The 27,336-nt window shown below is 62.6% G+C and overlaps 1 protein-coding gene across 2 annotated transcripts in view; it reads left to right on the top strand.

Moving 5' to 3' along the window:
* PIEZO1 (piezo type mechanosensitive ion channel component 1 (Er blood group)) overlaps positions 1-27,336 on the top strand; it is a 69,765-nt gene that overhangs the window by 23,133 nt on the left and 19,296 nt on the right. For both annotated transcript variants that reach the window (XM_034940908.4, XM_055100529.2), the window contains exons 2-12: positions 11,826-11,921; positions 19,860-19,982; positions 20,187-20,229; positions 20,666-20,804; positions 23,509-23,677; positions 23,804-24,017; positions 24,139-24,310; positions 24,430-24,516; positions 24,598-24,685; positions 25,508-25,608; positions 26,290-26,550. In XM_034940908.4, coding sequence (XP_034796799.3) covers positions 11,826-11,921; positions 19,860-19,982; positions 20,187-20,229; positions 20,666-20,804; positions 23,509-23,677; positions 23,804-24,017; positions 24,139-24,310; positions 24,430-24,516; positions 24,598-24,685; positions 25,508-25,608; positions 26,290-26,550 — 1,493 coding nt within the window. The remainder of the gene's footprint in view (positions 1-11,825; positions 11,922-19,859; positions 19,983-20,186; positions 20,230-20,665; positions 20,805-23,508; positions 23,678-23,803; positions 24,018-24,138; positions 24,311-24,429; positions 24,517-24,597; positions 24,686-25,507; positions 25,609-26,289; positions 26,551-27,336) is intronic.

Raw genomic sequence — 27,336 nt, 5'->3', positions numbered from 1 at the left:
ACAGGCCCTGGGAGGGAGGGGGAGGTGGGGAGGGCAGTGGGGAGGGTCAGGAGGAAGTGGGTGAAGGGCCACCCAGGCCCCGATGTGGGGGATGTCTCACTCATGGGGTGGGGCATTCTCATCTCTGCTTGGTCTCCTGCCATGCTGGGGGTCATTCACTGCTGACCCCAAGTACCAAGCAGATGGGGATGGGATGCTGAGCAGCATCGGGGAGAACGCAAAGGCACCTCCTAGCTCACCCGCCCCCACCCCGCAAGCACAACCATTGCCATGGTGTGGGGACCGGAAGGCGGCGGCTTTGGGACCAGACTGCTTCTGCCTCGGGCCGTGCCGCTGGGCCTTTGGTCAGCACCTTCGTGCCCTGCAAGTCACTCTTAGCCTGGTGCCCTCCTGGGCAGGGCAGTGCCACAAGAGCTCAGGCCCAGATGTGCAGGTGCCGCTGTTCCACCCACCAGCAGGTCACCTGGGGAACCCTCCCCTCCTGCAGCCTCTGTATGCTCATCTGTGAAATGGGCGTGGTGGAGTCACCCCTGGCTTGTGCGAGAATCCCAGGGGCTGATGCCTGCAGGACCCTGTGGGTTTTGCCCCGCTCCCTGGGCAGAGACAGTTCCCCCAGTCCCACCCACGTGGCTGTGTGCAGCAGGTGCCTGCTGACCCTCTGTTCCTGCACAGTCACCTTGTTCACAGACGGACCCCCACCCTGCCCTGCAAACCCCTCCAGGGGCTGCGGGCTGAGTGTGTCTGGGAGGGTGTCCTGACTCTCCACGCCAGCAGGTCTGAGAGCAGATGGCTGTGGCAGGTGCGGTGGGTGCCCAGCCCACAGCAGCCACCAGGCCTGCAGGACCCTGCCCCGTGTAGGTCAGATGAGCCATAAAACTGAGTTTCCTGGACACTGAGCTAATTAAACCTGGACACCGAGCTAATTAAACCCAGGCACCGAGCTAATTAAATGCTCCAGAAGCTCCTCAGTGCCCCAGGCTGCTGGCCGGGCTCCAAGTAGGTAAGGAACATTCCGTTTACCTCCTGCTGCGTCGAAGGCGGGTGTCTCCCCTCGGGCCCCTGCCTGTCCTGGGCTTCCTGGGTGCTGCTGCCTCGAAGACGGGTGGCTCCGCTCGGGTCCCTGCCTGTCCTGGGCTCCCTGGGTGCTGCCTTCCCTGTGGCCGCGTCCCACTGTTGCCTTTGGACAAAGCTCTCCTAAGGCCTGGGGTTCTCCCATGAGATGACAGGGGTTGGTTCGAAGGTCTCTGAGGTTTTCAGAGCTTTGTGAAGGGTTCTAGAATCCATTTTCTCTCTCATTGCTGGACAGAGAGTGTAGATGGGGCTTTTTCTTGAGTTTCTCTCAACTCTTCTTTGTCCATGAGGCAGGAAGAGGGGCTTCCTTAGTCCTCAGCTTGGGGTGGGTTGGGATGGACAGAGAACTGTGCAGGATCCCAGCCTGAGACGGTCCAGCGCCCCGGGGGAGCGGAGCCCGTGGCTCAGCCGTCTGTAGCCACGGCCGGGGTCACTGTCACTCAGGGCACAGAGGCCCTGCCGGCGAGGTCTGAGGTGGGCGTGTGGGGTGGTGGGCGCTGGAGGCAGGACCTCTGCTTGTGGAGGGTGGGCCAGCTGTGGAGGGTGGGCCAGGCGTGGAGGGTAGGCCAGGCGTGGGGGGTGGGCCAGGCGTGGAGGGTGGGCCAGGCGTGGGGGGTGGGCCAGGTGTGGACCAGGTGTCACGTCCGCTGGGGCCTTTGAGGGGCAGGTGGGGATTGGCGCGGAGAAGGAGTGAAGCAGCTGGGGTTTTGGGAGCCTGTGCGGAGCAGGCCCGGATGCCAGGGTGGCTGGTGAAGGTGGGCCTGGGCGGGCTCGGCCTCCATTAGGGGAGCCCCCCAGGTCCCCTCCCCACACAGCTTCCCCCTCTGTCTGCTGTCCAAGGCTCCTGTGCTGGCACTCTGGGGTGGTAGGCCATGCGGCCCATGTGAACCTCACCATAGACCTTGCTGTGAACGCTGCGCGGGGCGTCTGGGGGCGGGCTGGCTTCCCCCCGTCCCCTGGGCCAACCTTGCCAGCCTTCTTCTTCCATAAAAGTGGGATCTGTCTGAGCCCTCATGGCCCCTCTGGGTCTGGGTTTGGTTTTTGTGCTCTGCCTGGGGTCATGGCAGGGAAGGCCCAGCAGGCTCCCTTGCAGAGCAGGGCAGAGCAGCGGCCTCCAGGAGCTGCCTGTACCACGTCTGCTCTTCTTCCTCTCTTCCTCTGCCCGGCCCCGCCCACCGTCGAAAGCACTAGCACAGGAGTGTTTATCGGTTTCTCTTCCAAGCCAAATAAGGCAGAGAGCGCTCTTGCAGGAGTTGGAGCAGGCCAGGGGGAGGGCAGCTGGGGCTTGGACCAGGACCCCGGCTCCCTGTAGCTGCGCTGGCCTGGCAGCTGTCATCCGCTAACTGTGATCCTCGCCTGCCCTCACCCGGCCCCTTTCAGAGCTTGCCATGCTCAGCTGGTAGCAAAAGAAGTCAAGACCTAGCAAGGTGCCTGCCCCGGCCAGGAGGCCCAGGTTCTAGCCCTGCAGCTGCAGCTGTGAGCTCTGGGGACTCAGACGACTGATGTCCTTCCCAGCTTCTGTTTCCTTTGATGGGAGGAAGGCTGGACCAAGCGACCTGCCCTGCTTCTGTCTGTTTCCTCCAGTCCTTTTCCTTTTTGACCAGTTCACTTGTTGATAACTCCAGCAACGCGTGAAAACAGTCCCCTTGTAAAAAAGGGAAATGCCGTGGGTAGGGGGGACCAAGGACCTCTTCTGCAGGAGCAGACGCAACAGCTTGGTGTGGATCTTCCTCAGCCTTTTTGTCCATCCTAGACATGTGGAATTTCAGTTTTACACAAAAGGAATGGTAGGCGTCTGACTCTCTGTGGCTTGTATCACTTGGCAGTGCCACAGGGATTGGTGCATGTTTGCTCTCTCATGCTATGTGTCAGGCACTGTTGTCTCTGCGACAATCCTGTGAGGAGGGAGTTATGGTTCTTGATTTATAGACGAACAAACTAAGACAGAGGAGATTGGGCTCATCTGTGGTCATCTCAGCAGTTGTGAGAGGTCAGGGCCAGAGCCCAGTGGTGTCATTCTGCAGGGCACATACAGACACAACCCACAGGGTTCTGCCGCACCCCCTGCCGCTCGGCCTGCTCTGCAGGTGGGTGCCGAGGCTGTTCCTGCATCTGCTGTGTCTTGTGAGTCCATGGGTGCCTGTGGAGTGGGGGCGGTGGGTTTGCATTTCCAAGCACTGCCTCTGTCATAGGCTCGGGGAGAAGCAGTTACGCATGAGCTGCTATGAGCCACAGGTATGACTGGCATCACAGCAGGAGGAGCCCTGGGGATGGCTGAGTGATGATGGGTGGGGACAGAGCTCACAGAAGCCAGGGTTGCCCCCAGGCCAGGCCACTGCTGGGGCCAAGGCTGGGATGCAGCAGGATGTTGGTCTGTCGGGGAGTGGCAGGAAGCCCACAGGGTCAGCTGACACTTAACCCAAAGTGGTGGGAGCCTTGAATGCCAGACCGAGGGCCACACAGTTGGTCTCGGTGCACAAGGACTTGGGCTGAGAGGGCTGTTGCTCCTCAATGGCCATCTCCTTGTGGGAGGAGAGTCCGGGCAGCCGCTGCCAGGAACCCACCTATGCTTGAAATAGTGGGACCACAGGGCTGAAGAGGCTCCTGGGGATTCCTCCCAGGATTCAGCTGCTCTGTCCCCAACCCCGGAGGGCCTGTTCGTCTAGCCCTATATCCTCTCTGCCAGTTAGGTCAGGGCAGAGAAGTAGAGGCACAGAGGGTGGCGGAGGGGTGTCCAGCCAGGCCTTTCTGTGGCACCTTCTGAGGCTGGCTGGAGTCTGTGAAATCTGTGATAACTGGCCCAGACCCTTCCCTGGCCCAGACCCTTCCTGCCTCCTGGGGCATCTGCTGGAGCTGAGGCTGCTGGGGGAGTCTGCCTGTGACTTGAGTCTCTTGCTGGGCCATGCTGGGCTCAGTTCGCCTGTCTGTGGGGTGGGATGGTGCCACCCTTAGGTTGTTGGGAGGACCCAAGGAGAGTGATGCCTCCAGCCATGGCAGCTGGCCCTGCTCCAGCCCGCAGCCTGGCTCCTTCAGGGCCAGGAACCCCCAGGTCATGGACTCCGACCCTCGGGCTCTCCTGCTTCCCAGGTGACGAAGCTTCAACCCGTGGGCTCTCCTTCCTGGGTGTGGAAGCCCTGGAGAAGGTGGAGATGGGATCTCAGTCCAGCCCATGGCTCCACTTCCTTTGAGAAGCTCTTTCCCCCGTCTTGGCCCCCAGCCCTTGTTCAAGCACCTGTCCCTCTCCTGTCTCCTAGGCCCCGTCAGTCCTTTTGGAGACCTGTTCCCACCCGCCCCTGCTCTCACAGGCTGCCAGTGTCCACACACTCTCAGGCACTGTCATTGGAGCCTTTTAACCACACGGGAAAGCAGGCAGGTTAGGTAACTACCTCCCCCAGCAACGCCCCCTGCATACCCAGGGCCTGCACCAGGTGCTGCTGCGCTGCCAGCTCTCTCGAGGTCCCTCCTCCTAACCTCAGTGCATCGCGTCTTCCAGCCCCCGGCTCCGAGGGCTCAGCCTCCAGGTGGTCTAACCTGGAGTCTAAACCTGGATTGCCATCTGCCTGCCTCAGCCCTTCCCTTCCCCAGGGACCGAGGGCCAGTGCGGCTCCCCAGCCACCCATTTTTTGTTTGTTTTGAGACGGAGTCTCGCTCTGTCGCCCAGGCTGGAGTGCAGTGGCCTGATCTCGGCTCACTGCAAGCTCCGTCTCCTGGGTTCACGCCATTCTCCTGCCTCAGCCCCCCAAGTAGCTGGGACTACAGGTGGCCGCCACCACCCCCGGCTACTTTTTTGTATTTTTAGTAGAGACAGGGTTTCACCATGTTAGCCAGGATGGTCTCGATCTCCTGACCTTCTGATCTGCCCGCCTTTGCCTCCCAAAGTGCTGGGATTACAGGCATGAGCCACTACACCTGGCTTGTTTGTTTTTATTTTTATTGTTTTTTGAGACGGAATCTTGCTCTATTGCCCAGGCTGGAGTGCAGTGACATAATCTCAGCTCACTGCAACCTCCACCTCCCAGGTTCAAGTGATTCTCTTGCCTCAGCCTCCCAAGTAGCTGGGACTACAGGCACCCACCACCACACCCAGATACATTTTGTATTTTTAGTAGAGATGGGGTTTCACCATGTTGGCCAGGCTGGTTTCGAACTCCTGACCATGAGATGGCGGGCTTGAGCCATCTTCCCGCCTCGGCCTCCCAAAGTGCTGGGATTACAGGCGTGAGCCACGGTGCCCGGCCCCAGCCACCAGTTTTGTACAGCACTCAGGTGGGTGTGGTTCCTGAGGACATGTCACACGAGATCCTTCCGGTCCATCAGCCCACCCGGCCCCACCAGCGGCCAGTGCGGCCATTGGGGGGTCCAGAGTCCCGGGGCAGAACGACTGACTCCAGGTTGTGGAGGGGCCTCTTAGGATCCTTCTAGGCACCCAGGTTGGGCAGGTGCCTCCATGCCTAAGACTGAGCTCCTGGTGGACATCGGGCTGGGTGTGGGCGTCCTGCACACCCTCCCTGTGGCCTGGTGCCCGTGAGGAGTGGACAGTCACCCCGAGAGCATAGACCACCCTCGAGACTCCCAGATGGCGGCCGCAGAGCCCCACTTCCCTGCCTGGTGTGTGATACCTTCCATGGCTGAGGACACCTCTGACTGCTCACTCCTGTGACCCTGGACCCAAGTGCTGGGCCACACCTGGACTCCAGGCCCCAGTCCTTCCTTCTCCTGCTGTCCTGGCTCCTGGGCGGCCCCCGCCCTCCCCCTTCCGAGGCTCTGCCCTGTGCTGGGAACCCAGGAATTGCAGCCCCACCCCCTGGCCCCGGTTTCTCATGTCGGGATCTGCTGGCCAGGTTGACTCCTGACCGCCACTGTCTCCTCAGACTTGCTGGTCCCACCCGGTCCCCACCTGTCCACCGCCCGAGGCTCTCCTGTGAGGCCGCTCTGCAGCTCTTGGCCTGGAGGCCCCTGGCCTCTCGTGGTGCCTTCTGCACTGTCCCCTTTGGAGATGGGAGCTTCGAGGGTAGGCGCCACCGTTCCGTGAAAAGGCGGTATAAGCAAAGCAACCCCCAGATACTGAAGGAGCCGGGAAATAAAAGGAGGCAGACAGAGCAAGTGTGTTGGTACCAGGCTATTTACTGGCAGGAACTTACAGACGGAAACATGGCCTCAGGCAGCCTCCAGGCAGGTAGAGCTCTGAACCCAAACGCCCGATCTGGGGCTCCTATCGTGCCCTGGGAGGAATGTGCAGGTGGCTGGGAACCTGGCGGGGGTGGGGTGGCCAGATTCCTGCTGCAGCATCGGGTTTGTTTAGGAAGAAACGTACGAGGACTAGACACTCTTTTTTTCTCTTTCCTGCACATGAATGCCAGGGAGTAGGTGCTCCTGCAGGAAGATGATGCATCAACTAGCCAGTCTGGAGGCATTCCCAGACCCGGGGTTAATCAGCAGATTAGCATTTAAATAAAGTTACTCTGTCCCCACAGCCAGCTAGGCCCGAGCCACATGGCGGGGGCGGCGGGGGCGGCTGTTTGCCGAATCCCAGGCTTGCTCCATCTCCTCGTCTGCAATGTGGAGGTGACAGTCGTGGTCCTTGGCTAGTGCCACAGGACTGTACAGGACAGATCACCCAGCCCCGTGCCTGCACTGGGGGCAGCGGTGACGTGATGGCCGCGGCGGTGACCTGATGGCCGTAGGTGTGTCCACCCTCTGGTTAGGCCTCTCCTCTCCCTGAGGCGCAACAGGTATCCTCGGGTGGGAGGTTCAGCTGCTGGGCCTGGGGCCCCAGCTTTCAGCTCCTGTGCCGGTGTGGAGCGGGACGGCATGCCAGGGCCTTGGTTCACACGATGCCCCCAGCTCGTCTCTGCCTGCTCTGTGATGCAGCCTCAGCTCCTGTGGGTCCCGGGTCACCCACCCGTGTGGGCTGCAGTCTTTCTGCACCACGTCCTGCTCTCGGCCAGCGCTGGCCCGCGGGCCCCGGCAGTGTGGGGTCACACACAGGCCGCACCGGCTGTTTCACGGAGCCCCCCTGCTCGAAATCCTGGCCTTGGGTCTCTGTGTGGCTCCTGGAGGGAGCACGTATGAGGTGTCCAGGTTGTGAAAGCCCCACCCGGCAGCCCTCCCTGTGACAGTCCTTCAGGCCTCGTCAGGCTTGGTTCAGCCCGTGTTAGAGGAGGCCAGACAGCAACTCCTCGATCACCACAGGGAACGAGGGTTGGGCAGTTCCTCTCCCACCCAGGCGTGGGTCATCTGCAAGGGTCTCATCCCAGGAACTGGATCCTGGCAGGGGGGCTCAGGCATCTGACATCCCCTGGCAGGTCTTCCTGTGTGCCAGTGGGAGTGGGTGGTGTCCAGCCCTCTTTGTGGAATGTTCCGGTTGAGTGGTGTGTGGTCCTGGTTACCACCATGTGGCATTTGTGGCTTTCCTGGCCAGCACCCACTGAAAGCAGAGGCCAGCCCAGCCCTTGGACACCCAGGGGCCCAGCAGCTACCGTGGGGGCAGCCTCTCCCCTCCTGACTGTGCTCCTCTCAGCTGTAGGATGAGGGTCTGTGGATGGGTGATGGCTGGGCTCTCTTCTTCCCAAGGAGCTGGATGTGGGCCATAGTCAGGCGTGTGCTGGTGAGGCGAGGGGGTTGGGGGTTGGGAGCCACAGCTCTCTCTGACCCCATCCCATTGCAGCTGACTCAGGAAAAGGCATTACCCCCACGGGGTCACAGGCCCAGCCTGGGCAGCTCCTGATGGGAACATGGGAGCCACAGGGCAGGGCAGGCTCCTGTCCCCGCTCCTTGGATTGTCTCAGGCCCCGCCTCCCCTCTGGCTGAATTTCTTCCTTCTCTGCCTGAGCCTGATCTGCAAAGCTTCTGACCTGCCCTGAGTTGGGGCCAGTCTTCAGGGCCAAAAGCAATGCCGCCTCCTCCAGGCAGCCTGCTCTGACGTCTCCCCCTCTGGCTTTAGCCCACAAAGTCACAGCTGAGGCCACATCAACACACTTAGACCAACAGCACTGCCGGCTGCATAGACAACACAGGTAGATCCAAGGAGTGTTTCGAAAAGCCGTGGCCCTGCGGCCGGGATGCCTGGACCTGGGTCCTGACCACTCTCGGGAGCTCCTCCCCTCTCAGAGCCCACCCCATCTGAAAATGGGGGCATTGGAGCATTGGAGGAGCGCTCCTCACTCCTGACCTGCTAGCCGGCTACTCGGAGGACCCCAAGACCAGATAACGGGAGGAGTGGTGGGCTGGGCTGTGACCCTGAGCCCCCTTCTCATCCCACCCGTGAGGCTGCCCCTGCTTGGTGTCTGTGGCGGGAGGTGTGCTCCGGGGGGCCGGGTACGCTCTGGGGGGGCGGTTGTGCTCTGGGGGGGGCGAGTGTGCTCCGGGGGGGTGAGTGTGCTCGGGGGGGCAGGTGTACCTGGGGGTGGGTGTGCTCTGGGGGGGGCGAGTGTGCTCTGGGGGGTGGCAGGTGTGCTCTGGGGGGGTGAGTGTGCTCTGGGGGGCGGTGGGTGGGCTTTGGGCTAAGTAGCCCTCTTCCTCTCTGAGCCTTTTCCTTGTCTGTGTTGTTGCTGAGTGGCCGCCACCTGGGACAAGCCTTAGCTGTCTGTCCAACTGTCCACCATGTCCCCGGACCCTAGACCAAGCCCGCTGCCTGGTGGGGCCTGCTGGGTATTGAATGAATGAATGAATGGATGAATGGATGAATGAATGAGTGAACAAACTCTGGGGGGCGTGTTGCTGATCACCCCAGGGCAGGCCCGTGGTGGGTCCTGGTGTCAGGCAGGGGACTTGCCCTGCCGGGTGACGTTGGCCAGCCGGGGAACCCCTGCCAAGGTGCCTCCCACGCCCCCATCGTCCTCTGCCTTTGACTCCACTCTGCCCCTCAAGGTTCCCCTCTGGCTCGGCCAGGGGCAGGGCAGTCAGGGAGGCCTCCAGCTCCAGCCCCTCCCTCATCTCCATCCTCAGCCCCTGCACCCGCCTCATCTCCAGCCCCAGTCCCTTGCAGCCTCAGGCTCGGGCTTCTGAGAATCCTTTGCAGATTTCAGGGCTGGTTATTTTTTTATTCTGGCAAAATATACATCCATAAAGCTTTGTTTCCTGATATGATCTCACTCTGTCGCCCAGGCTGGAGTGCGGCAGCGTGATCATGGCTCACTGCGGCCTCAGCCTCCTGGGCTCAAGTGATCCTCCTGCTCCAGCCTCCTGAGTAGCTGGGACCACCGGCATGCACCATCATCCCCGGCTAATTTTTGAATTTTTTTGTAGAGATGGGGTCTCTGTGTTGCCTGGTCTGGTCTCGAACTCCTGGGCTCAAGTGATCCGCCTGCCTTGGCCTCCCAAAGTGCTGGGATTACAGGCCTCAGCCACCACACCCGGCCTAAAGTTTGTCACGTTAGCTGCATTTAAGGGCACAGGTCAGCAGCGGTAAGCACATTCGCATTGTTGTGCAGCCATCACTGACACCCATCTCTAGAACTTCTTCGTTTTCCCAAAGGAAACTGCATGCACGGCACCACCTCCCTGGCCTCCCCACAGCCTCAGGGTCTGGTGACCTTCATCCCCAGGACCTACGCTTCTGACTCCAGGAGCCCTGCCTGGTGTCCACACCACACTAGGGTGCCCTGCCACGGGCTTCGAACCCAACCCTGGTGCACTTGTTGAGCACTGGACGTTCCTGGCAGGTCAGACCGTGAGCTCCTCTGCTCTGACGGATGCATGGACGGCTGCCACCTGGCTGGACAGGTGCAGAGGGGAGGTGCCACCTTCTCTGGGGACAGGACTGGGGCAGAATTCACCTGGCTGAAAAGTGCAGCTGTGGAGAACAACAGAGAACTTCAGAAGCCTTTGCTGTGAATGCATTTTCCTCCTGCCTCTTGGGCCAGATCTTATGGATTTTTTTTTTTTAATGAAAATGTATAATCGTCAAACAACTTTAGATTTAAAAGCATGGAGCCGATGGCTACGCTTGGTGCGTTAATGGGAGGAAGAGGGGATCTTAACTTCAGGGAGGGCTCCTGGGGGAGCTGGGGGAGGCTGCTGTGTCCAGCAGGGCAGGCGGTGCCCCCCGGAGCCCGGCACTCCGCGATGTGTGCGCTAAGCCGAGGCCGCCTTGAGCCCGTAGCAGCGCCGAGCGCGATTCTTTCGTGTCTGCTTCTGGGAGGGTGGAAGGGTGAAGTTGTTGAGAGTGAGAAGGGAGGGGCTGTGCTTCTCGAGTTTGCCGTGCGCCCCTGGCCCTTTCAGGTGCAAGCATCAGCTCCACGGTGCCAATGGGGAGATGGGTCTGGAGGCCCCACCAGGCTGTGAAAGGCCCGGCCTCCTGTGCTGTCCGTGGAGGTCGGGGTCTCCCTCTGCCTGCGCCTCCTCTAACTTGCCCTGCGTTTTCCGTGCCCCTGGTCTAGGGTGAGGCTCGGTTCTTGGGGACTGAGGGGCAGGCGGGTGTCAAGGTGAGAGCTGGGCTGGGCTGGACCTCCCTCCAGAAGACTTCCCGGGGCTCCTTTGGCACCAAGGATGGAGCAGATGGTGGCACGCATGGCCTCCCCTGGGCACAGAGCCAGACTATGGAGGGACCTCGTTGGCTACATCCTGGTTGGGGCTTTGGGGTCATGGTGGGAGCAGCAGCTAGGGGTCTCGCTTGGACACGGGTCTGAGCTCCCTGTGGCCTCCTTCCTCAGCCTCCTGACCGGGGTCCTGAGGCTGGAGGGTGGGTGGACAGTAGGCTGGAGGATGGGCTGCTGGCGCCCCTTAGGCAGCATGAGGCACCTTTCCAGTCCCAGTGTCCTCCCTGGTAGCCCCCGAAAGGCTGAGTGGTCCCTCAGGTCCCCTGCGAGGAGACGACATCAGGCCCCACCCCTCATGTCCTGACAAACCTCACATTCCTAGGAGGAAGCAGGCCTGGCTAGCACGTGGCAGGCACAGCCTCCCTGACTCCAGACCTTATCAGATCAGTGCAAGTGCCAGGGAGACCCCGGGTGGGAGCTGTGTGGTTGGGACTGATGCAGGCACTGGCCGGACTCTCAGGATGAGGGTGGGAGGCCAGGCCCCGAGACCTTCTGGGACAGGCAGGACGGCAGACACGGGACATGGTGTGGGGGCTGTGGCGAGTGCGGCCACGCAGAGCATTTGGGCTGAAGGCGCGCTGTGTCCCACTGCCCCATACCTGTGCGGGGGCTCCCAGACACGTGCTGGGGGCAGGAATCACAGCGTTTTTTTGTTTGATTGTTTTTTGAGATGGAGTCTCGCTCTGTCGCCCAGGCTGGAGTGCAGTGGCTCAATCTCGGCTCACTGCAACCTCCACCTCCCGGGTTCAAGCAATTCTTCTGCCTCAGCCTCCCGAGTAGCTGGGATTACAGGTGCCTGCCACCATGCCCGGCTAATTTTTGTATTTTCGGTGGAGACAGGGTTTCACCACGTTGGCCAGGCTGGTCTTGAACTCCTGACCTCAAGTGATCCGCCCGCCTTGGCCTCCCAAAGTGCTGGGATGACAGGTGTGAACCACTGCGCCCAGCCCAAGAATAGCATTTTTAAAGGAAAAAAAGCAAGGTAGAAAGATGGGTCACAGCCTCAGCGCCCTGCTGGGAGGCTGGTGCCCGTGTCGTGGCGTGTGAGAGATATGTACGGAAGCGCGAGGCGGCTTCCATGGCTCTGGCCCAGGGCAGCACTCACAGGGCACACGGCCTCGGGGGTGTGACGAGCTGGGCCGCGGGTGCGCTGTCCTCTGGGGTGGGGCTGGCCATCCTCTGTTGGCGACGTAGCTAACGCCCATCTCCCCGTAGCCTGCCTCCTCCGCTTCAGCGGACTCTCGCTGGTCTACCTGCTCTTCCTGCTGCTGCTGCCCTGGTTCCCCGGCCCCACCCGATGCGGCCTCCAAGGTAAGGCCAGGGGACCCTGCCCACGCTCTCAGGGTGGGAGGGGGTGGGCATTCGTATGGAGCCAAAATTCGTACAGCTTTCCTCACCTTTAACAGCCCGGGGTGGAAGATGAGGGGTCCCGAAATAAATTTTTTTTTTTTTTTTTTTTTGAGACGGAGTCTCGCTCAGTCATCCAGGCTGGAGTGCAGTGGTGCGATCTCTGCTCACTGCAGGCTTCGCCTCCCAGGTTCACGCCATTCTCCTGCCTCAGCCTCCCGAGTAGCTGGGACTACAGGCGCCTGCCACCATGCCTGGCTTATTTTTTTTTTGTATTTTTAGTAGAGACGGGGTTTCACCGTGTTAGCCAGGATGGTCTTGATCTCCTGACCTCGTGATTCGCCTGCCTCGGCCTCCCAAAGTGCTGGGATTACAGGCGTGAGCCACCGCGCCCGGTCTTTTTTTTTTTTTTTTTTTTGAGACAGAGTCTCGCTCTGTCTCCCAGGCTGGAGTGCAGTGGCACAATCTTGGCTCGCTGCAACCTCCGCATCCCAGGTTCAAGTAATCCTCGCATCTCAGCCTCCCAAGTAGCTGCAATTACAGGTGTGAGCCACCACGCCCAGCCATCAGAGTCTCTTATTTTCATCATAGACCCCAAGCTAAGCTCAGAATCTTTTCTGATCCGTGTTGCAGGGGCTGTGGGGGGCGAGGAGGGTCATGGGGTTGGAGTCCCTGTGTCCCTTGGGAGGCCACAGGGAGTGGATGGGCCCCAACTGCCCACTCCCTGCAGGCTCCAGGCACGTTTCCTGCCTGCTGAGGCTCTGGCAGCCTGGAAGTTCCAGCCGCCTGGACCGCCCTCCCGCCGCCCGCTGTGGGGTTGGACCTCAGTTGACTTTGATCCACTTGTGTGGGGGCGGAGCTGAGGCCCCCCTTGGGAACCACCTTGGGGTCTGAGCTGGGCCAGGACTGTGTTGCTCTCCCGTATCCTCCAAACAGAGGGCGGTGAGGCCACGTGCCAAGCCTGCAGCCTGGGTGACGAGGGTAGCAGCAAACCCTCCATCCTGTGACATGTCACCTACCTGCCCTGTGGGGGCCATGTCATCCTGTGACGTGTCACCTACCTGCCCTGTGGGGGCCATGTCATCCTGTGACGTGCCAGCTACCTGCCCTGTGGGGGCCATGTCATCCTGTGATGTGTCACCTACCTGCCCCGTGGGGGCCATGTCATCCTGTGACGTGTCACCTACCTGCCCCGTGGGGGCCATGTCATCCTGTGACGTGTCACCTACCTGCCCCGTGGGGGCCATGTCATCCTGTGACGTGTCACCTACCTGCCCCGTGGGGGCCATGTCATCCTGTGACGTGTCACCTACCTGCCCCGTGGGGGCCATGTCATCCTGTGACGTGTCAGCTACCTGCCCCGTGGGGGCCATGTCATCCTGTGACGTGTCAGCTACCTGCCCCGTGGGGGCCATGTCATCCTGTGACGTGTCAGCTACCTGCCCCGTGGGGGCCATGTCATCCTGTGACGTGTCAGCTACCTGCCCCGTGGGGGCCATGACATCCTGTGACGTGTCACCTCCCTGCCCCGTGGGGGCCATGTCATCCTGTGACGTGTCACCTCCCTGCCCCGTGGGGGCCATGTCATCCTGTGACGTGTCACCTCCCTGCCCCGTGGGGGCCATGTCATCCTGTGACGTGTCAGCTACCTGCCCTGTGGGGGACCATGTCATCCTGTGACGTGTCACCTACCTGCCCTGTGGGGGGCCATGTCATCCTGTGACGTGTCACCTACCTGCCCCGTGGGGGCCATGTCATCCTGTGACGTGTCACCTCCCTGCCCCGTGGGGGCCATGTCATCCTGTGACGTGTCAGCTACCTGCCCTGTGGGGGACCATGTCATCCTGTGACGTGTCACCTACCTGCCCTGTGGGGGCCATGTCATCCTGTGACGTGTCACCTACCTGCCCTGTGGGGGCCATGTCATCCTGTGACGTGTCACCTACCTGCCCTGTGGGGGACCATGTCATCCTGTGACGTGTCACCTACCTGCCCTGTGGGGGGCCATGTCATCCTGTGACGTGTCAGCTACCTGCCCTGTGGGGGCCATGTCCATTTTGTGCCCACGTTTTAGGAGAGTGCATTTGGGAGCAAACACTCAGAGACCTGTCCCCAAAGGCCATGGGCCAAACGTGGGTGGGGCCGGGCCCTCCGCTGGTCTTTGGGTTTGGAGGGTGAAGAGCCACTGAAAGGAAGGAAGGTCCCCAGGGAGGGCAAGTGTAGGGAGCAAGAGACCTTCCCCAGCAGAGGGCAGAGAGGAGGCCAAGCAGGACCGGGGGGCGTGACTGTGGAGACAGGCTCTCGGGTGCCGCCCTTCTGGGAGGTGCTGGACGCAGCAGGCTGGCAGCGTGGGGGCCTGTCCATGGCTACGAGGTGTCCACCGGGCTGCGTTTTTCCAGGGGACTCTGGGGAGGATGTGCTTCCTCTTCCAGCTGCTCCAGGTGCCTACCTTCCTGGGCTTGGGGCCCCTCCCTCCATCTCCAGAGCCGGTGGGGTGGGGTCAGGGTCACACCCTGTCTCTCCTGCTCCCTCTCCCCTGCGGTAACCTTGTGGCTTCGTCCCATCTGCCTCCTCGGCTAATCCAGGCCGACTTCCCTGGTTTAAGGTCAGCTGTTGGGCAGCCCCCATTTCTTCTGCTGCCTGGACTCGCCTCTGCATGTGAGCTTCTGCGTTCACAGATTCTGGGGAGTGGGGTGCAGGCATCATTGGGGTCCATTGTTCTGCCAGCTGCAGGTGGAAGGTCGCTCTCCGGCCTCGCGACATCTGGCTGGAAGCATCCCACGGGCTCCTCCTAACTCATGGTGCTGTGGGGTGGGCAATGGTCTTTTTTATTTATTTTTTTTGAGACGGAGTCTCACTCTGTCACCCAGGCTGGAGTGCAATGGCACGATTTGGGCTCACTGCAACCTCCGCCTCGCGGGTTCAAGCGATTCTCCCGCCTCGGCCTCCCGAGTAGCTGGGATTACAGGCGCCCACCATCATGCCTGGCTAATTTTTGTGTTTTTATAGAGACGGGTTTTACCATGTTGGCCAGGCTGGTCTTGAACTCCTGACCTCAGGTGATCCGCCCACCTCGGCCGGGACTACAGGCATGAGCTACCGTGCTTGGCTTTTTTTTTTTTTTTTTTTTTTGAGTGGGGGTCTTGCTTGGTTGCCCAGGCTGGAGAGCAGTGGCATGATCATGGCTCACTGCAGCCTCCACCTCCTGGGCTCAAGCGATCCTCCTGCCTTAGCCTCCCAAAGTGCTGAGATTACAGGTGTGAGTCACTGTACCCAGCGCAGGCACTGATCTTGGATCATGGGTAGAATTCAGGGGTGCAGAGAGGCATTTTGGGAGGGGCCCAGTGCGGCCGAGTGCTGGGAGTCGCTGGGGCCTGAGGCCCAAACCCCTCCAGGATGCATGGCTGTGGTGGGTGGGCACACCCACTCCCGGTCCCTATCCTGGGCCTCCCCTTTGCTCTGTGGAGCCGGTTCTGTCTGTTCCCAGTCCCCTGGTGTTTCGCCGTTTGTTCCGTAAATATTTCATGCCCAGGGCGCAATTGGAAACACTTTCCTTTGATCAGCAGTGGGGGAAGGCAGGCGCCCAGCCAGGCCAGGGGAGGAGCTGGGGTGGGAAGATTTGGAGAGGACCCGGGAGGACTTCCCTGCCTGAGCCTCCTCAGAGGCCCTTCAGAGACGGAGACGCTGCCCAGTTTTCCGGGAGGGAGAGAGGAAAGTGTGAGGCTTGCCCGAGCCGAGTGCCCGGGGCTTTATGATTTGTGCAGCTGCTGGGCTTGGCGTGGCCCTGGTGGAAGCTCTGACGCCATCTGGGCCTTGGTCCCCTTGTAGGCGTCAGCCTGATCCTTGGGGGGCTGGAGGTTGAGCTCAGACTGAACAGGGAGGAGAGGGGCAGGGGCTGGGGCTGGGGCAGTGGGAACAGACCCTGGTGCTCCAGGCAGGGCTGCAGGCAGAGCCACAGGGGTTGGCTCCCAGAGACCTGCTTGTCATTTAGGGACTCAGAAGCCCCATCCTGCCTTAGGATAAAACCCACCTCCAAGAGTGACCCTGCTGTGTGGAGAGAGACCACCCCCCACCTCTTGCCATGCCCCCTGCAGGGAGGCCCTGCCACCCTCTCCAGCTTCACTGGTCCCCCGGCTCTGCCAGCCTTGTGTAGTCTCCATCCTCTGTCTCAAAAGCCCCCTCTCGTGGCCCCACCCCGCAGCTCAGCCCTAGCTCAGTCGCTGGGTGGGCCTCATGGCTCAGCCTCAAGGCACCCTGGGTCCCTTGGCTGGTCCCATGTACACCCCATGGATCAGGTTCCAGGGGGCTCCCATGCACACTCCACGGATCAGACTCAGGGCAACTCCACACTCCCCACAGATCAGGCCCAGCCCTTGTCCGGCAGGTGTGGGGATGGTATCTATGGACCACGCATCAGGATGCTGCCGTGGTGGGGCCCCTGAGCCTTTGCAGACCGTGCAGGGGTCCAAGGGCTCCGGCTCTGGGGGAGGTCGATGCTCTGTCAACCATCCGGTCTGCGATGCCCTGGGGCCTCCCCGCCCCTTCCTGTTTCCTCCTGAGAGCCCTGCAAGCTGGAGGGGGAGCCCCGGCCCTTTTTTTTTTTTTTTTTGAGACGGAGTCTCGTTCTGTTGCCCAGGCTGGAGTGCAGTGGCAGATCTCAACTCACTGCAACCTCTACCTCCTAGGTTTAAGTGAAAGTGATTCTCCTGCCTCAGCCTCCTGAGTAGCTGAGATTACAGGTGCCCATCACCACGCCTGGCTAATTTTTGTATTTTTAGTAGAAACAGGGTTTCACCATGTTGGCCAGGCTGGTCTCAAACTCCTGACCTGAGGTGATCCACCCACCTCGGCCTCCCAAAGGTGTGAACCACCACGCCAGGCCCCCTGCACCTTCTTCTGGGTGGGCAAGAGCCATGCTGAGCCCCTCCCCTGCCATGGATAGGGGTGGCAAGAACAGTCCATTCCCCATGGGCTCCCTCCAGCAGGCAGCGGATGGGTTGGGGCCCACACAGTGGTTCAGGAACAAAGGCTGAAGGGCGGTTGCCGGCCAGAGCTGGGCGGGTCCCTGGCCTGAGCCTCCTCTCACTCCCTTTCCCAGGATGGAAAGGCCACTGTGAGCTGGGTGTGTCCTGCCAGGAGGGAGTTGGAGTCGGGGGCAGGAGACCCACTGGGTCTCCTGGGCTCCTGGAAGAGGCAGCAGTGGGTCCCTGCGGAGGTGGCCTGATCCCCGGCTCAACCTGGTTTTCCCAGCTTTGCATTTGGGAGTGGGACCTGCAGGGGGAAAGTGAGGGGGTGGGCGGGGACAGGGGCTGCAGGTGAAGGCACGAGAAAGCCGCCCGACCCCTTGAGGTCATGCTGTCGAGAAGAGGGCCGGTGTCAGGGTGCCCCCTCGGCCTCTGTGTGCACCTCCCCCCGCCCCGCCCCGTGCAGGTCAGCAGAGCCTCGATCCCTCTGCACGTTCCGGCCCCCTCCCATCTCCAGCAGCGTCTCTTCCCGGGGTGCCCCTCGGACTCTCAGCTCCCTAGTCTGATCCAGCCCAGGCAGGGAGCGGTCGTGCCACGTGGCCAGGAGTGGCCTCCAGGCCCAGCTGCGGCCCCTTCCACCCTGGGGAGGGATCATGGCCCAGCCGTTCTAACATGGCCAGACCAGGACACTCTGGCCGGCCCGAGAACTGAACCGGGAAGGAGGCAGGGAAAGGGGAGGGAGGAAGACAATGGGCAAGCAGTGGCATCCGAGATGTAGCCAGAGACGGACATCCTGGACTGTCGTGCAGGGCAAGGTGGGTGGGCGGGAGCCAGGTGGCCTGAGAGCCCCTCCCTGCCCAGGGGTCTCTGGTCAGGCAGTTCCTTCCCGGGCTGCTGGATCGTGTGTGCAGGGAACCAGTCAGCCTGGCTGCTCAAGGGCGCAGATGTCCTCTCAGTGCCCGGGGGTCCTTGACAGCCCCAGCAGGAGCCCCACAGGTCCCTCTCTCTAGGACTCAGAATACCTTCTCCAATGCCACGTGCTGTCCCTGAGTGCCCAGTGCCACAGAGGGCCCCGCTGGCGAGGTTACTTCAACGTCAGGCTAGAGGGTGCAGCGAGCAGGACTCACAGCCCAGGTTCCCAGGCAGGTGTGGCAGGAGCCCATTCCCTGGGTCGGTGTTCTCATGTCACCCCACGGTGACCCTGCTGTACAGAGGCGGGGGCGCGGGGCGCCTGGCTGGTGCCCTCTTGCTGCCAGACTTGTGCTCTGCTGAAGAGGGGCTGGCGTGGCAGGTATGAGCCCGGCACAGAGATCGTGAGCAGTGAGAAGCCTGGCACCTATGGGTTCGGGGCAGGGAGGCCCTGGAAGGTCCTGTCCTCCGGGAGCCCTGCACAGCCCCCTGGTGGTGGCTCCTGTTCGTGTTGGGGCTGCAGCCTCCCTTCCTGGACTGTTTTCCATTCCTCCTTCCCACTCTCCCTCCTGCTCACCCCTCCCATCCTCCACAGGTCAGAGGTCATAGCTGCAGGGTCAGCAGGTCAGGGCCTGGGGCAACCCTAGGAAGGTGTGAGTGTGAGAAGCTGGTCCAAACCTGCCTCGACTGCCTGGTGGTGCGGACAGGGAGTCCTGGGCATCCCTGAGGGCTGCCTCACGGTCAGGCTTAGGGATGTGCAGGGTGACTTGGACGTGGGTCATGAGTCTTTACTCCAGAAAGAGGGGGCTGAGTGTCCAAGGCCAATCCCGAGTTTGTCACCTAACACCATTTGTGCTCAAAAAATTGAACAGAGTGGACACAGGCCCTGAGTTTGCGCCCCGAGGCCGAGAGAGGGCAGATGTGGTGGTGACATTCACCACCTTGGACCCAGACCCAGATGCTGCCAGTCCCTGAGCTCCAGGAAGTTGTGAGAAGGGCCTGAGCTGTTCTGCACTTACTCGTGGCCGGGCATGGTTGGTGGTGCAGGAGTTGCTGCCCCAGGGTGAGGGCCCGGAAGCTCCTGCCAGAAGGTGCCGGGGTGGAAAGGGAAGCTGTCCACAGCCCTGTCAGGACTCAGAACCCGGTGGGTCAAGGACTTTGGTCCGGACCCCTGCTGGAGGGTGAGCTGTCCACATGTGCGCCGAGAGCAGAGGTGAAGCCAGGGCTCCTGAGTGCCCCCAGCCACAGGGTGCGCCCGCCCAGCCCCTGCCCTGCAGCCGAAGGCCTCCCTGCTGGGGGGCTGAGTCCAGTGGGGCCACAGGCAGCTGGGAGCAGGACAAGGCTGCCAGGCAACCAGATGGTGCTGCCGCTTCCTGCCAGGTGCTGGTACACAGAGAGAAGATGCCAGTCTGGGGCCTGACCTGGCGCACAGCAGGTGCCTGAAATGCCAGGGTGGCCATGGGTACTGGGTACCATGCATAGGCCATGCATAGGGATGCAACTTCTCCTTGCAGCCCCTCAGCCCCAGGGAGGCAGCTGCGTGCCCCACTTTTCTCCAGAGCCATCATGGCCCTGCTCCCACCCCAGCCACAGCTGCTCAGGGGCGCTCCGCATGCCCTGGTCTCCATCCACCTGCAGCCCCCACTGGGGTGAGGTGGAGCTTCTTGCCTCTCCTTGTGTCTATTTCCTCTGCTTCCACAACTGAACGGTGACAGGTATTTGCTGGATGAGGGAGCACACCCCAGGTGGTTTCCTCTGAGCCTGGGAGGCCTTTTCCTGCCTGTGGGCCCCAGGCCCATCCTGCTGCCACCCCCAGGAGGATGCCCGGCTCCTTGTCACAAGAGTGACCCCGGGGAGGCGTGGGGAGTGGGGCTGGCCGGCCGGCCTGATGGGGTCCTGAGTCCATGACGGGCTTGCGTCTCAGGCCTCTGGGCTCTGGCCTGGCTGGGGGCTATTGTCCGGCTGAGCGGCCTGGGCTGCGGCCCCTCCCCGTCCCCAGGACCAGCCTCACCCACTCGCTCTGCCGCAGGTCACACAGGCCGCCTCCTGCGGGCATTGCTGGGCCTCAGCCTGCTCTTCCTGGTGGCCCATCTCGCCCTCCAGATCTGCCTGCATACTGTGCCCCACCTGGACCAGCTCCTGGGACCCAGCTGTGAGTTGCTGAGGGGGCGGGGTAGGGATAGCCATCCTGGGGGTCAGGGAGAGGGCCCTGCAGTGACCCCGAGTCTCCTGGGGGGGTTGACTCAGCCTGATTTATGTCTGGCCTGGATGGTCCAGGTGAAACGCTCCAGGGATGACCAGGCCACGGTGCTGGCTGGGCAGAGCCTGACCTGGGTTCCCCCGTCTTTCTCTGCAGGCAGCCGCTGGGAGACCCTCTCGCGACACATAGGGGTCACAAGGTAAGACCATTCCCCCCACCCCCAACCAGCAAGCCTCCCTTGGGGATTTCAGGCCCCAGGAAGTGGGGGGACCCAGGAGGGACAGAGGGGGACCTGGAGACTCATCCACACTCCCACCCACACCTGGAGACCCATCCATGCTCCCACCCACACCTGGAGACCCATCCACGCTCCCACCCGCACCTGGAGACCCATCCACACTCTCACCTGCACCTGGAGACCCATCCACGCTCTCACCCGCTCCTGGAGACCCATCCACGCTCTCACCCGCACCTGGAGACCCATCCACGCTCCCACCCGCACCTGGAGACCCATCCACGCTCCCACCCGCACCTGGAGACCCATCCACGCTCTCACCCGCACCTGGAGACCCATCCACGCTCCCACCCACACCTGTCCTCTTGGTCTGACCGCGGCTGCTCCCTGCTCTCCGCAGGCTGGACCTGAAGGACATCCCCAACGCCATCCGGCTGGTGGCCCCTGACCTGGGCATCTTGGTGGTCTCCTCTGTCTGCCTCGGCATCTGCGGGCGCCTTGCAAGGAACACCCGGCAGAGCCCACATCCACGGGAGCTGGTGAGGGCAGCTGCGTCACCCGTGTGTCAGGGAGGTCATTCGAGAGCTGTGGTCTCAGCCATTTTGAGGGTTATTTTAATCTTTTTAAAACAGATGTAGACGTTTTGGTTGTAAGTTGGTGTTAAAGAGAGGAGGAAGTTCCAAATCGCACCCCGGGGCCCAGCCTGCAGTTCCATCCGTTCAGACCTGTTTCTACTCGGGCTCTGTTTCTAGTCAGAAACCTCCACGCCCCAACATGGCATCTGTGCCCTTAGGAACTCTTCACAGGGGAATTATTTGGGGCCACGCGGTGGTGGAAACCTGCAGTGCTGGGCAGTGTGTCTGGCTGGAGAGCCACTGCAGAAGGGCTGAGAAGGGGCGGCCCCAGCAGGCCCCATGCACTTACAGGCAAACAGGCTGTCGGCCCAGAGCCCCAGCAGGGGCCTGGACCCCAGGAGCGACAGGCCTGAAGCAGGGCCTCTGTCCTCGGAGTGGGAGGCAGAGTGAACTGTAGCTGCTGCAAGACTTGGAGGTCCGGCCCCGGGAATCTCTGAGCTATGGCCCCCTCGCACGGACAGGGCATGAGCTGGGGCCTGCGACACCCAACGTTGACTGCTCAGACCCTCTCGTCCCTGCCTGGGCCCACACTTGCCATCCCCAGGCTCAGCCAGGATTTATGGCCACCTGGGTGTCGTGGCCCACGAACTCCCTGCCCCGGGCACCCAGCCTCCTCCCACCTCACCCTCCCAGTGCCCACTCGTCAGATAGCTGATGCTCGCCACGCACATGGGCCTCAACTTCTAGAGGAGTCCCGAGAGGGAAAGGGGTTCCCCAAGCCACACGGTAGGTCGAGTACACCTGCTCAGCCTGCAGAGGCGGCCTGCCCTCCTGCCTGTCCTGTCGCCACCCCATGGGGCAAGGCTGGTGCCCGCATTTCAGAAGTGGGAACGGGGACCTGGAGGTCAAGTGGCTTTTCCGGGCATTTGAGGGGGTCCAGCGCTCATGAGGACTGTGCTGCTGCCTGTCCTCCAAGAGACCCGCCCCTCCCTCGTCAGCCCCTCCTTCATGCTGATGGGGGCATGGGGCATGAGCTTCCTGGAGTTTGGCTGCTGGGAAGGGGCTGGGTGGCTGGACTCTGGTCATCTTCATCTTGGTGTGATGGGAGCCTGAGTGTGCAGCTGCGCCCTGGGCGGCCAGCGTGGACGGACTTCAGAGTGAGCTGGGGGCACCAGGCACCTGCAGGATACCGTTCCGAAAGATCTAGAAGCCCCATGACCCGGCCTGGCAGGGCCCCCGGGCGACCCTCACTCCCACATACGGGCAACACACACACGTGTGTGCAGGCATGCGACGGAGTGTGCCGGCCAGCCCGAGGGGCGCTGGCCGCTGGAGGAGGTGAGGGGCGTCTGCAGCATGGCTGCGGTACGTGGGGCCCAAGTCAGGGCCGGGCCTGCCCCTCGGTGGCCTCTCACCCCAAGTCAGGGCTGGGCCTGCCCCTCGGTGGCCTCACACCTGTTCTCCCACAGCAGCTGCCTCTGTTCTTTCCACTCCCAGAAATGCTCATTTTTCACGGCTCTGCTCAGAAGATTTCCCAGGGCCAGGGCCAGGGCCAGCCTGTGGGTGGGGTGAGCGATGGCGCCCTGTGTTCTGATCCAGCCTCGCCCCCAGCTGCTGTGTGGTCTCTGAGAGGGGTGGGCTCAGGGCCTGGGCCTCTCCTGCCCTGATCTCCCTGTTACCCTGGCCTCGGAGCCTCCCAGCAGCCCCTGCAGCCCTGGAGGCCTGTGAGGACAGGACTGGTCTGGTTCATCTGTCCCGTCAAGCCCCCATCCCATTTGACAGAAGGGGAATAGGCTCCGAGAGGCTGTGAATTGCCTCGGCCTGCAGAGCGCGGAGACTGTCAGAGCTGGGATGGGGCCTGCCGTCCAGCCCCACAGCCTGCGGTCTCAGCCCGGGCACCTGGCGCCTCAGCCACCAGCAGAGCCCCCGAGTCACAGATGGGGACACTGGGCCGGTGGCAGCCAGGCCAGAGCCAGGGCATCTGACGACAGCCGTGTTCTTTCCACCACACCCTGGCTTTCCCCGGTGTTTGGGAAATGGCTGTGTTCTGGGAAATCTTTAGTCAGGTGCAGGGAAAACAGGCCTGGCAGGTCTCTCTCCCCAGCCCCAGGCCGGCCTGTCACTTCTTCTAGGTAGCTGGCCACCTCTGTCCCCCCAGAGGCTTGGGGAGGGCAGGAGTACCACCCCTATCTTCCAGGCAGAGCCACCCAGAAGGCTGGCAGGGGTACACAGGAGACCCTGGAGCCTGGCCATGTCCCTCAGGCCCCCTTGGTCTCTAGAGACCCCCCGGGGTATAGACAGGGCCCCGCTGCTCCCTGGGTGTGTGGTTCGGGGAGATGAGGTGCTATAGGACAGTCTGTGGTCTGTCTATACCTGGCAAGGTCATCACGTGCCTGGGCTTGGCAGGACAGACCCTGGGTCTTCGGCCAGGGTGGGAGCTGCTACCAGGAAGGCCTGCAGGAACTGTGAGCTTGAGTGAGGAAGTAGGAAGGTGTCAGGCAGACCTCAGGGACGGCTGGGGCCTGTGCCCAGGGAGGCTGTCCTGTGGCCCTCAGAGGAGCAGCTGTGGATGTGGCCGCCTCCCACGCTCCTGGCTGGGCAGGTGTGGGCTGGAGAGGTGGCCTCAGTGGGATACACCTGACCTTGCCCCTGTCCATGACCTTGGCAGGATGATGACGAGAGGGATGTGGATGCCAGCCCCACGGCAGGGCTGCAGGAAGCAGCAACGCTGGCCCCTACACGGAGGTCACGGCTGGCCGCTCGTTTCCGAGTCACGGCCCACTGGCTGCTGGTGGCGGCTGGGCGGGTCCTGGCCGTAACGCTGCTTGCACTGGCAGGTACGCACCGAGGCAGGGGGCACTGGCAGTCACACTGGGAGGGGTCTTGGAGTTCCCTGATGACTGTGGAGACAGCGGGACACATGGCACCGGCCAGGTAAAACCCTGTGTGCCCCTGCCCCGCAGGCATCGCCCACCCCTCGGCCCTCTCCAGTGTCTACCTGCTGCTCTTCCTGGCCACCTGCACCTGGTGGGCCTGCCACTTTCCCATCAGCACTCGGGGCTTCAGCAGACTCTGCGTCGCGGTGGGGTGCTTCGGCGCCGGCCATCTCATCTGCCTCTACTGCTACCAGATGCCCTTGGCACAGGCTCTGCTCCCGCCTGCCGGCATCTGGGCTAGGTAACGGCTTGCCACACAGCCCCTTTTTCCTCCCGCCCTGGTCCCGCCCACCTGGCTCGTCTAGCCCCTGTGGCCCCACTGCCTCTGGGGTGGTAGGCTGTGACGGGTCTTCTCTGGACAGGGTGCTGGGTCTCAAGGACTTCGTGGGTCCCACCAACTGCTCCAGCCCCCATGCGCTGGTCCTCAACACCAGCCTGGACTGGCCTGTGTATGCCAGCCCCGGCATCCTCCTGCTGCTGTGCTACGCCACGGCCTCTCTGCGCAAGCTCCGTGCGTACCGCTCCTCCGGCCAGGTGAGCACCTGCCACCCATGGGGGGTGGGCTGAGGCCAGGCCATGGGGCTGGTCTCAGGACCTCCTGCCTCTGGGTGGGGTGTGGAGCTGGTCTGGGCTCAAGACGCTGGTCTCTGCAGAGGAAGGAGGCGGCAAAGGGGTACGAGGCTCGGGAGCTGGAGCTAGCAGAGCTGGACCAGTGGCCCCAGGAACGGGAGTCTGACCAGGTGAGCAGCCAGGCAGGTGGAGACACCAGCGTGGGGGGCGCCCGGCCAGCCCCTGCATGGCTCACCGCTGCTTGCCCACAGCACGTGGTGCCCACAGCACCCGACACCGAGGCTGATAACTGCATCGTGCACGAGCTGACCGGCCAGAGCTCCCTCCGGCAGCGGCCTGGTAAGTACCGCACACTGCAAGGTATGGCTGGGTTGGCGGGGGGAGGCCGGTGCTGCCCCCTGGTGGCCGCCTGGCGCTCTCGCATGCTCGCGCCGCACCTCTGCCTGCCGCCCCCTCGGGGGCCCAGGACATCCACGGGTCGGTGTCAGTGACCCCCGAGACCCCCAGGGCAGCCGAGTGGCCATGTTACTGACCAACCCCCAAGACCCCCAGGGCAGCTGAGTGGCCGCGTCCTTGATCCCCAAGACCCCATGGGGGGCCTCCAGGTCCCCCAACCCCTCCGCAGAGAACGTGGCTATGCTGTCTTGTGCTGTTAGCTCTGGGAGCTGTTCTAGGTGGCCCAGTGGCCCCAGGAGGCCGCTCGTCCAGGGCAGGGGCTGGCCTGGGAACTCTGTGTTGGCCATGTCGCCTTGGGAGGGCCTGGGGGCTCTTTCTGGCTACTTTCTTTCTTTACCCTAACCCTTGATTTTCCATTTTGCAATGTGTTTCTGAATGAAGCAAATGAAGCCAGGGCCCTGGGGTGGGGGTCCCGAGAGTCTTCAGGTGCGCAGAGCTGGGAAGGGGGTCAGGGCCACCTTTCCCAACCTTTCAAGGAAACTTAGGCCCAGAGAACGGCAGGTGCTGGCAGGGCCATCCCTGACGCTCGGGGACGGTGTCAGTCCAATCGCCGGAGCCCACGTGTGCTGCCCATAGCCCACCGTGGCCACCGGGGGCCTGTCCCTCCTGCTGTGTGCTTGCCCAGGGCCCAGATTTTAGGGCATAGTCAGGGCGGGGGGGCCTGGAGATCACCCTGCCGGAGCTGACCGCTGTCCCCACCTGCAGTGCGGCCCAAGCGGGCTGAGCCCAGGGAGGCGTCTCCGCTCCACAGCCTGGGCCACCTCATCATGGACCAGAGCTATGTATGCGCGCTCATCGCCATGATGGTAGGCGGCTGTGGGGGTTGGGGTGGTATGTAGTTGGGGAGGGTGGCTGGGCGGCCCCCTCTGCCGCACAGGTGTGGGGCATCGCCTGGGTGGGGTGCGCTGGGCAGCTGTGCAGCCCCCTCTGCCGCGCAGGTGTGGGGCATCGCCTGGGTGGGGTGCGCTGGGCAGCTGTGCAGCCCCCTCTGCCGCGCAGGTGTGGGGCATCGCCTGGGTGGGGTGCGCTGGGCAGCTGTGAAGCCCCCTCTGCCGCGCAGGTGTGGGGCATCGCCTGGGTGGGGTGCGCTGGGCAGCTGTGCAGCCCCCTCTGCCGCGCAGCTGTGGGGCATCGCCTGGGTGGGGTGCGCTGGGCAGCTGTGCAGCCCCCTCTGCCGCGCAGGTGTGGGGCATCGCCTGGGTGGGGTGCGCTGGGCAGCTGTGCAGCCCCCTCTGCCGCGCAGGTGTGGGGCATCGCCTGGGTGGGGTGCGCTGGGCAGCTGTGCAGCCCCCTCTGCCGCGCAGGTGTGGGGCATCTCCTGGGTGGGGTGCGCTGGGCAGCTGTGCAGCCCCCTCTGCCGCACAGGTGTGGGGCATCGCCTGGGTGGGGTGTGCTGGGCAGCTGTGCAGCCCCCTCTGTCGCGCAGGTGTGAGGCATCGCCTGGGTGGGGTGCGCTGGGCAGCTGTGCAGCCCTCTCTGCCGCGCAGGTGTGGAGTATCACCTACCACAGCTGGCTGACCTTCGTACTGCTGCTCTGGGCCTGCCTCATCTGGACGGTGCGCAGCCGCCACCAACTGGCCATGCTATGCTCGCCCTGCATCCTGCTGTATGGGATGACGCTGTGCTGCCTCCGCTACGTGTGGGCCATGGACCTGCGCCCTGAGCTGCCCACCACCCTGGGCCCCGTCAGCCTGCGCCAGCTGGGGCTGGAGCACACTCGCTACCCCTGTCTGGACCTTGGTGCCATGGTGAGTGTGCACCGCCACATCCAAGGGTGCCTGGGTGCACAGACCCATCAGGGTTGTCGTCCTGTTCAATGTCCATTTGCCTGGGGGAGTGGCAGCGCCAAGAAGGCAGATGTGTCTGTCTGTCCCCTTCTGCCCACCCAGAGCCAGCCCAGAGTAGCTTCTCAGTGAGTGTTTGTTGAGTGAATAAACAGACAACCTTGTGTTGGCACGGGCACCACCCCTGTGCCCCGACACTGTGTGTGAGTGTGGGTTCTGTCTGTTGGCATGGGCACCACCCCGTGCCCCGACACTGTGAGCGTGGGCTCTGCCCATTGGCACCATGCACAGCCCTGGGTCTCAGCGACAAGCTGTGCAGGCCATGTGTTCACAGGGTGCCTGCGTGTCCATGTGAGACGGGTGCCAGCATCGTGTCTGGCCACCTGTTTGCAGGCCAGTGGGTCTCATCTTGTGAAACTTGTGAGCCTGTGTGCCAACATGTGCACATGTGAGCTTGTGTGCATATGTGAGCACGCATGTGGGCAAACATGCACTCCAGCATGTGGATGTGTGTGCAGGTGCGTGCATGGATCTGTGCCCACGTGAACTAGTGAACCCGTGTGACTCTGCGTGTGAGCGCGAGTGAACCCATGCACTCATCTGTGGATGTGAGTGTGTTCGTGTGCCTCTGAGTGGGTGTGAGCGAGAGGGTGTTTGGTGCCTGTGGGGAGGTTGCGGTGGATGGGCTGGTGCCAGCCGCCTCCCTGAGAGCTCTTGCCCCCGGCTATAGGAGGGTGCTGGGTCCCCCGG

This window comes from Pan paniscus, chromosome 18, assembly GCF_029289425.2.
Source record: "Pan paniscus chromosome 18, NHGRI_mPanPan1-v2.0_pri, whole genome shotgun sequence".
In the NCBI taxonomy this organism is placed as follows: Eukaryota; Metazoa; Chordata; class Mammalia; order Primates; family Hominidae; genus Pan; species Pan paniscus.
The sequence above is the reverse complement of the archived record's forward strand: the minus strand, read 5'-3'. Positions and strand labels throughout refer to the sequence as shown.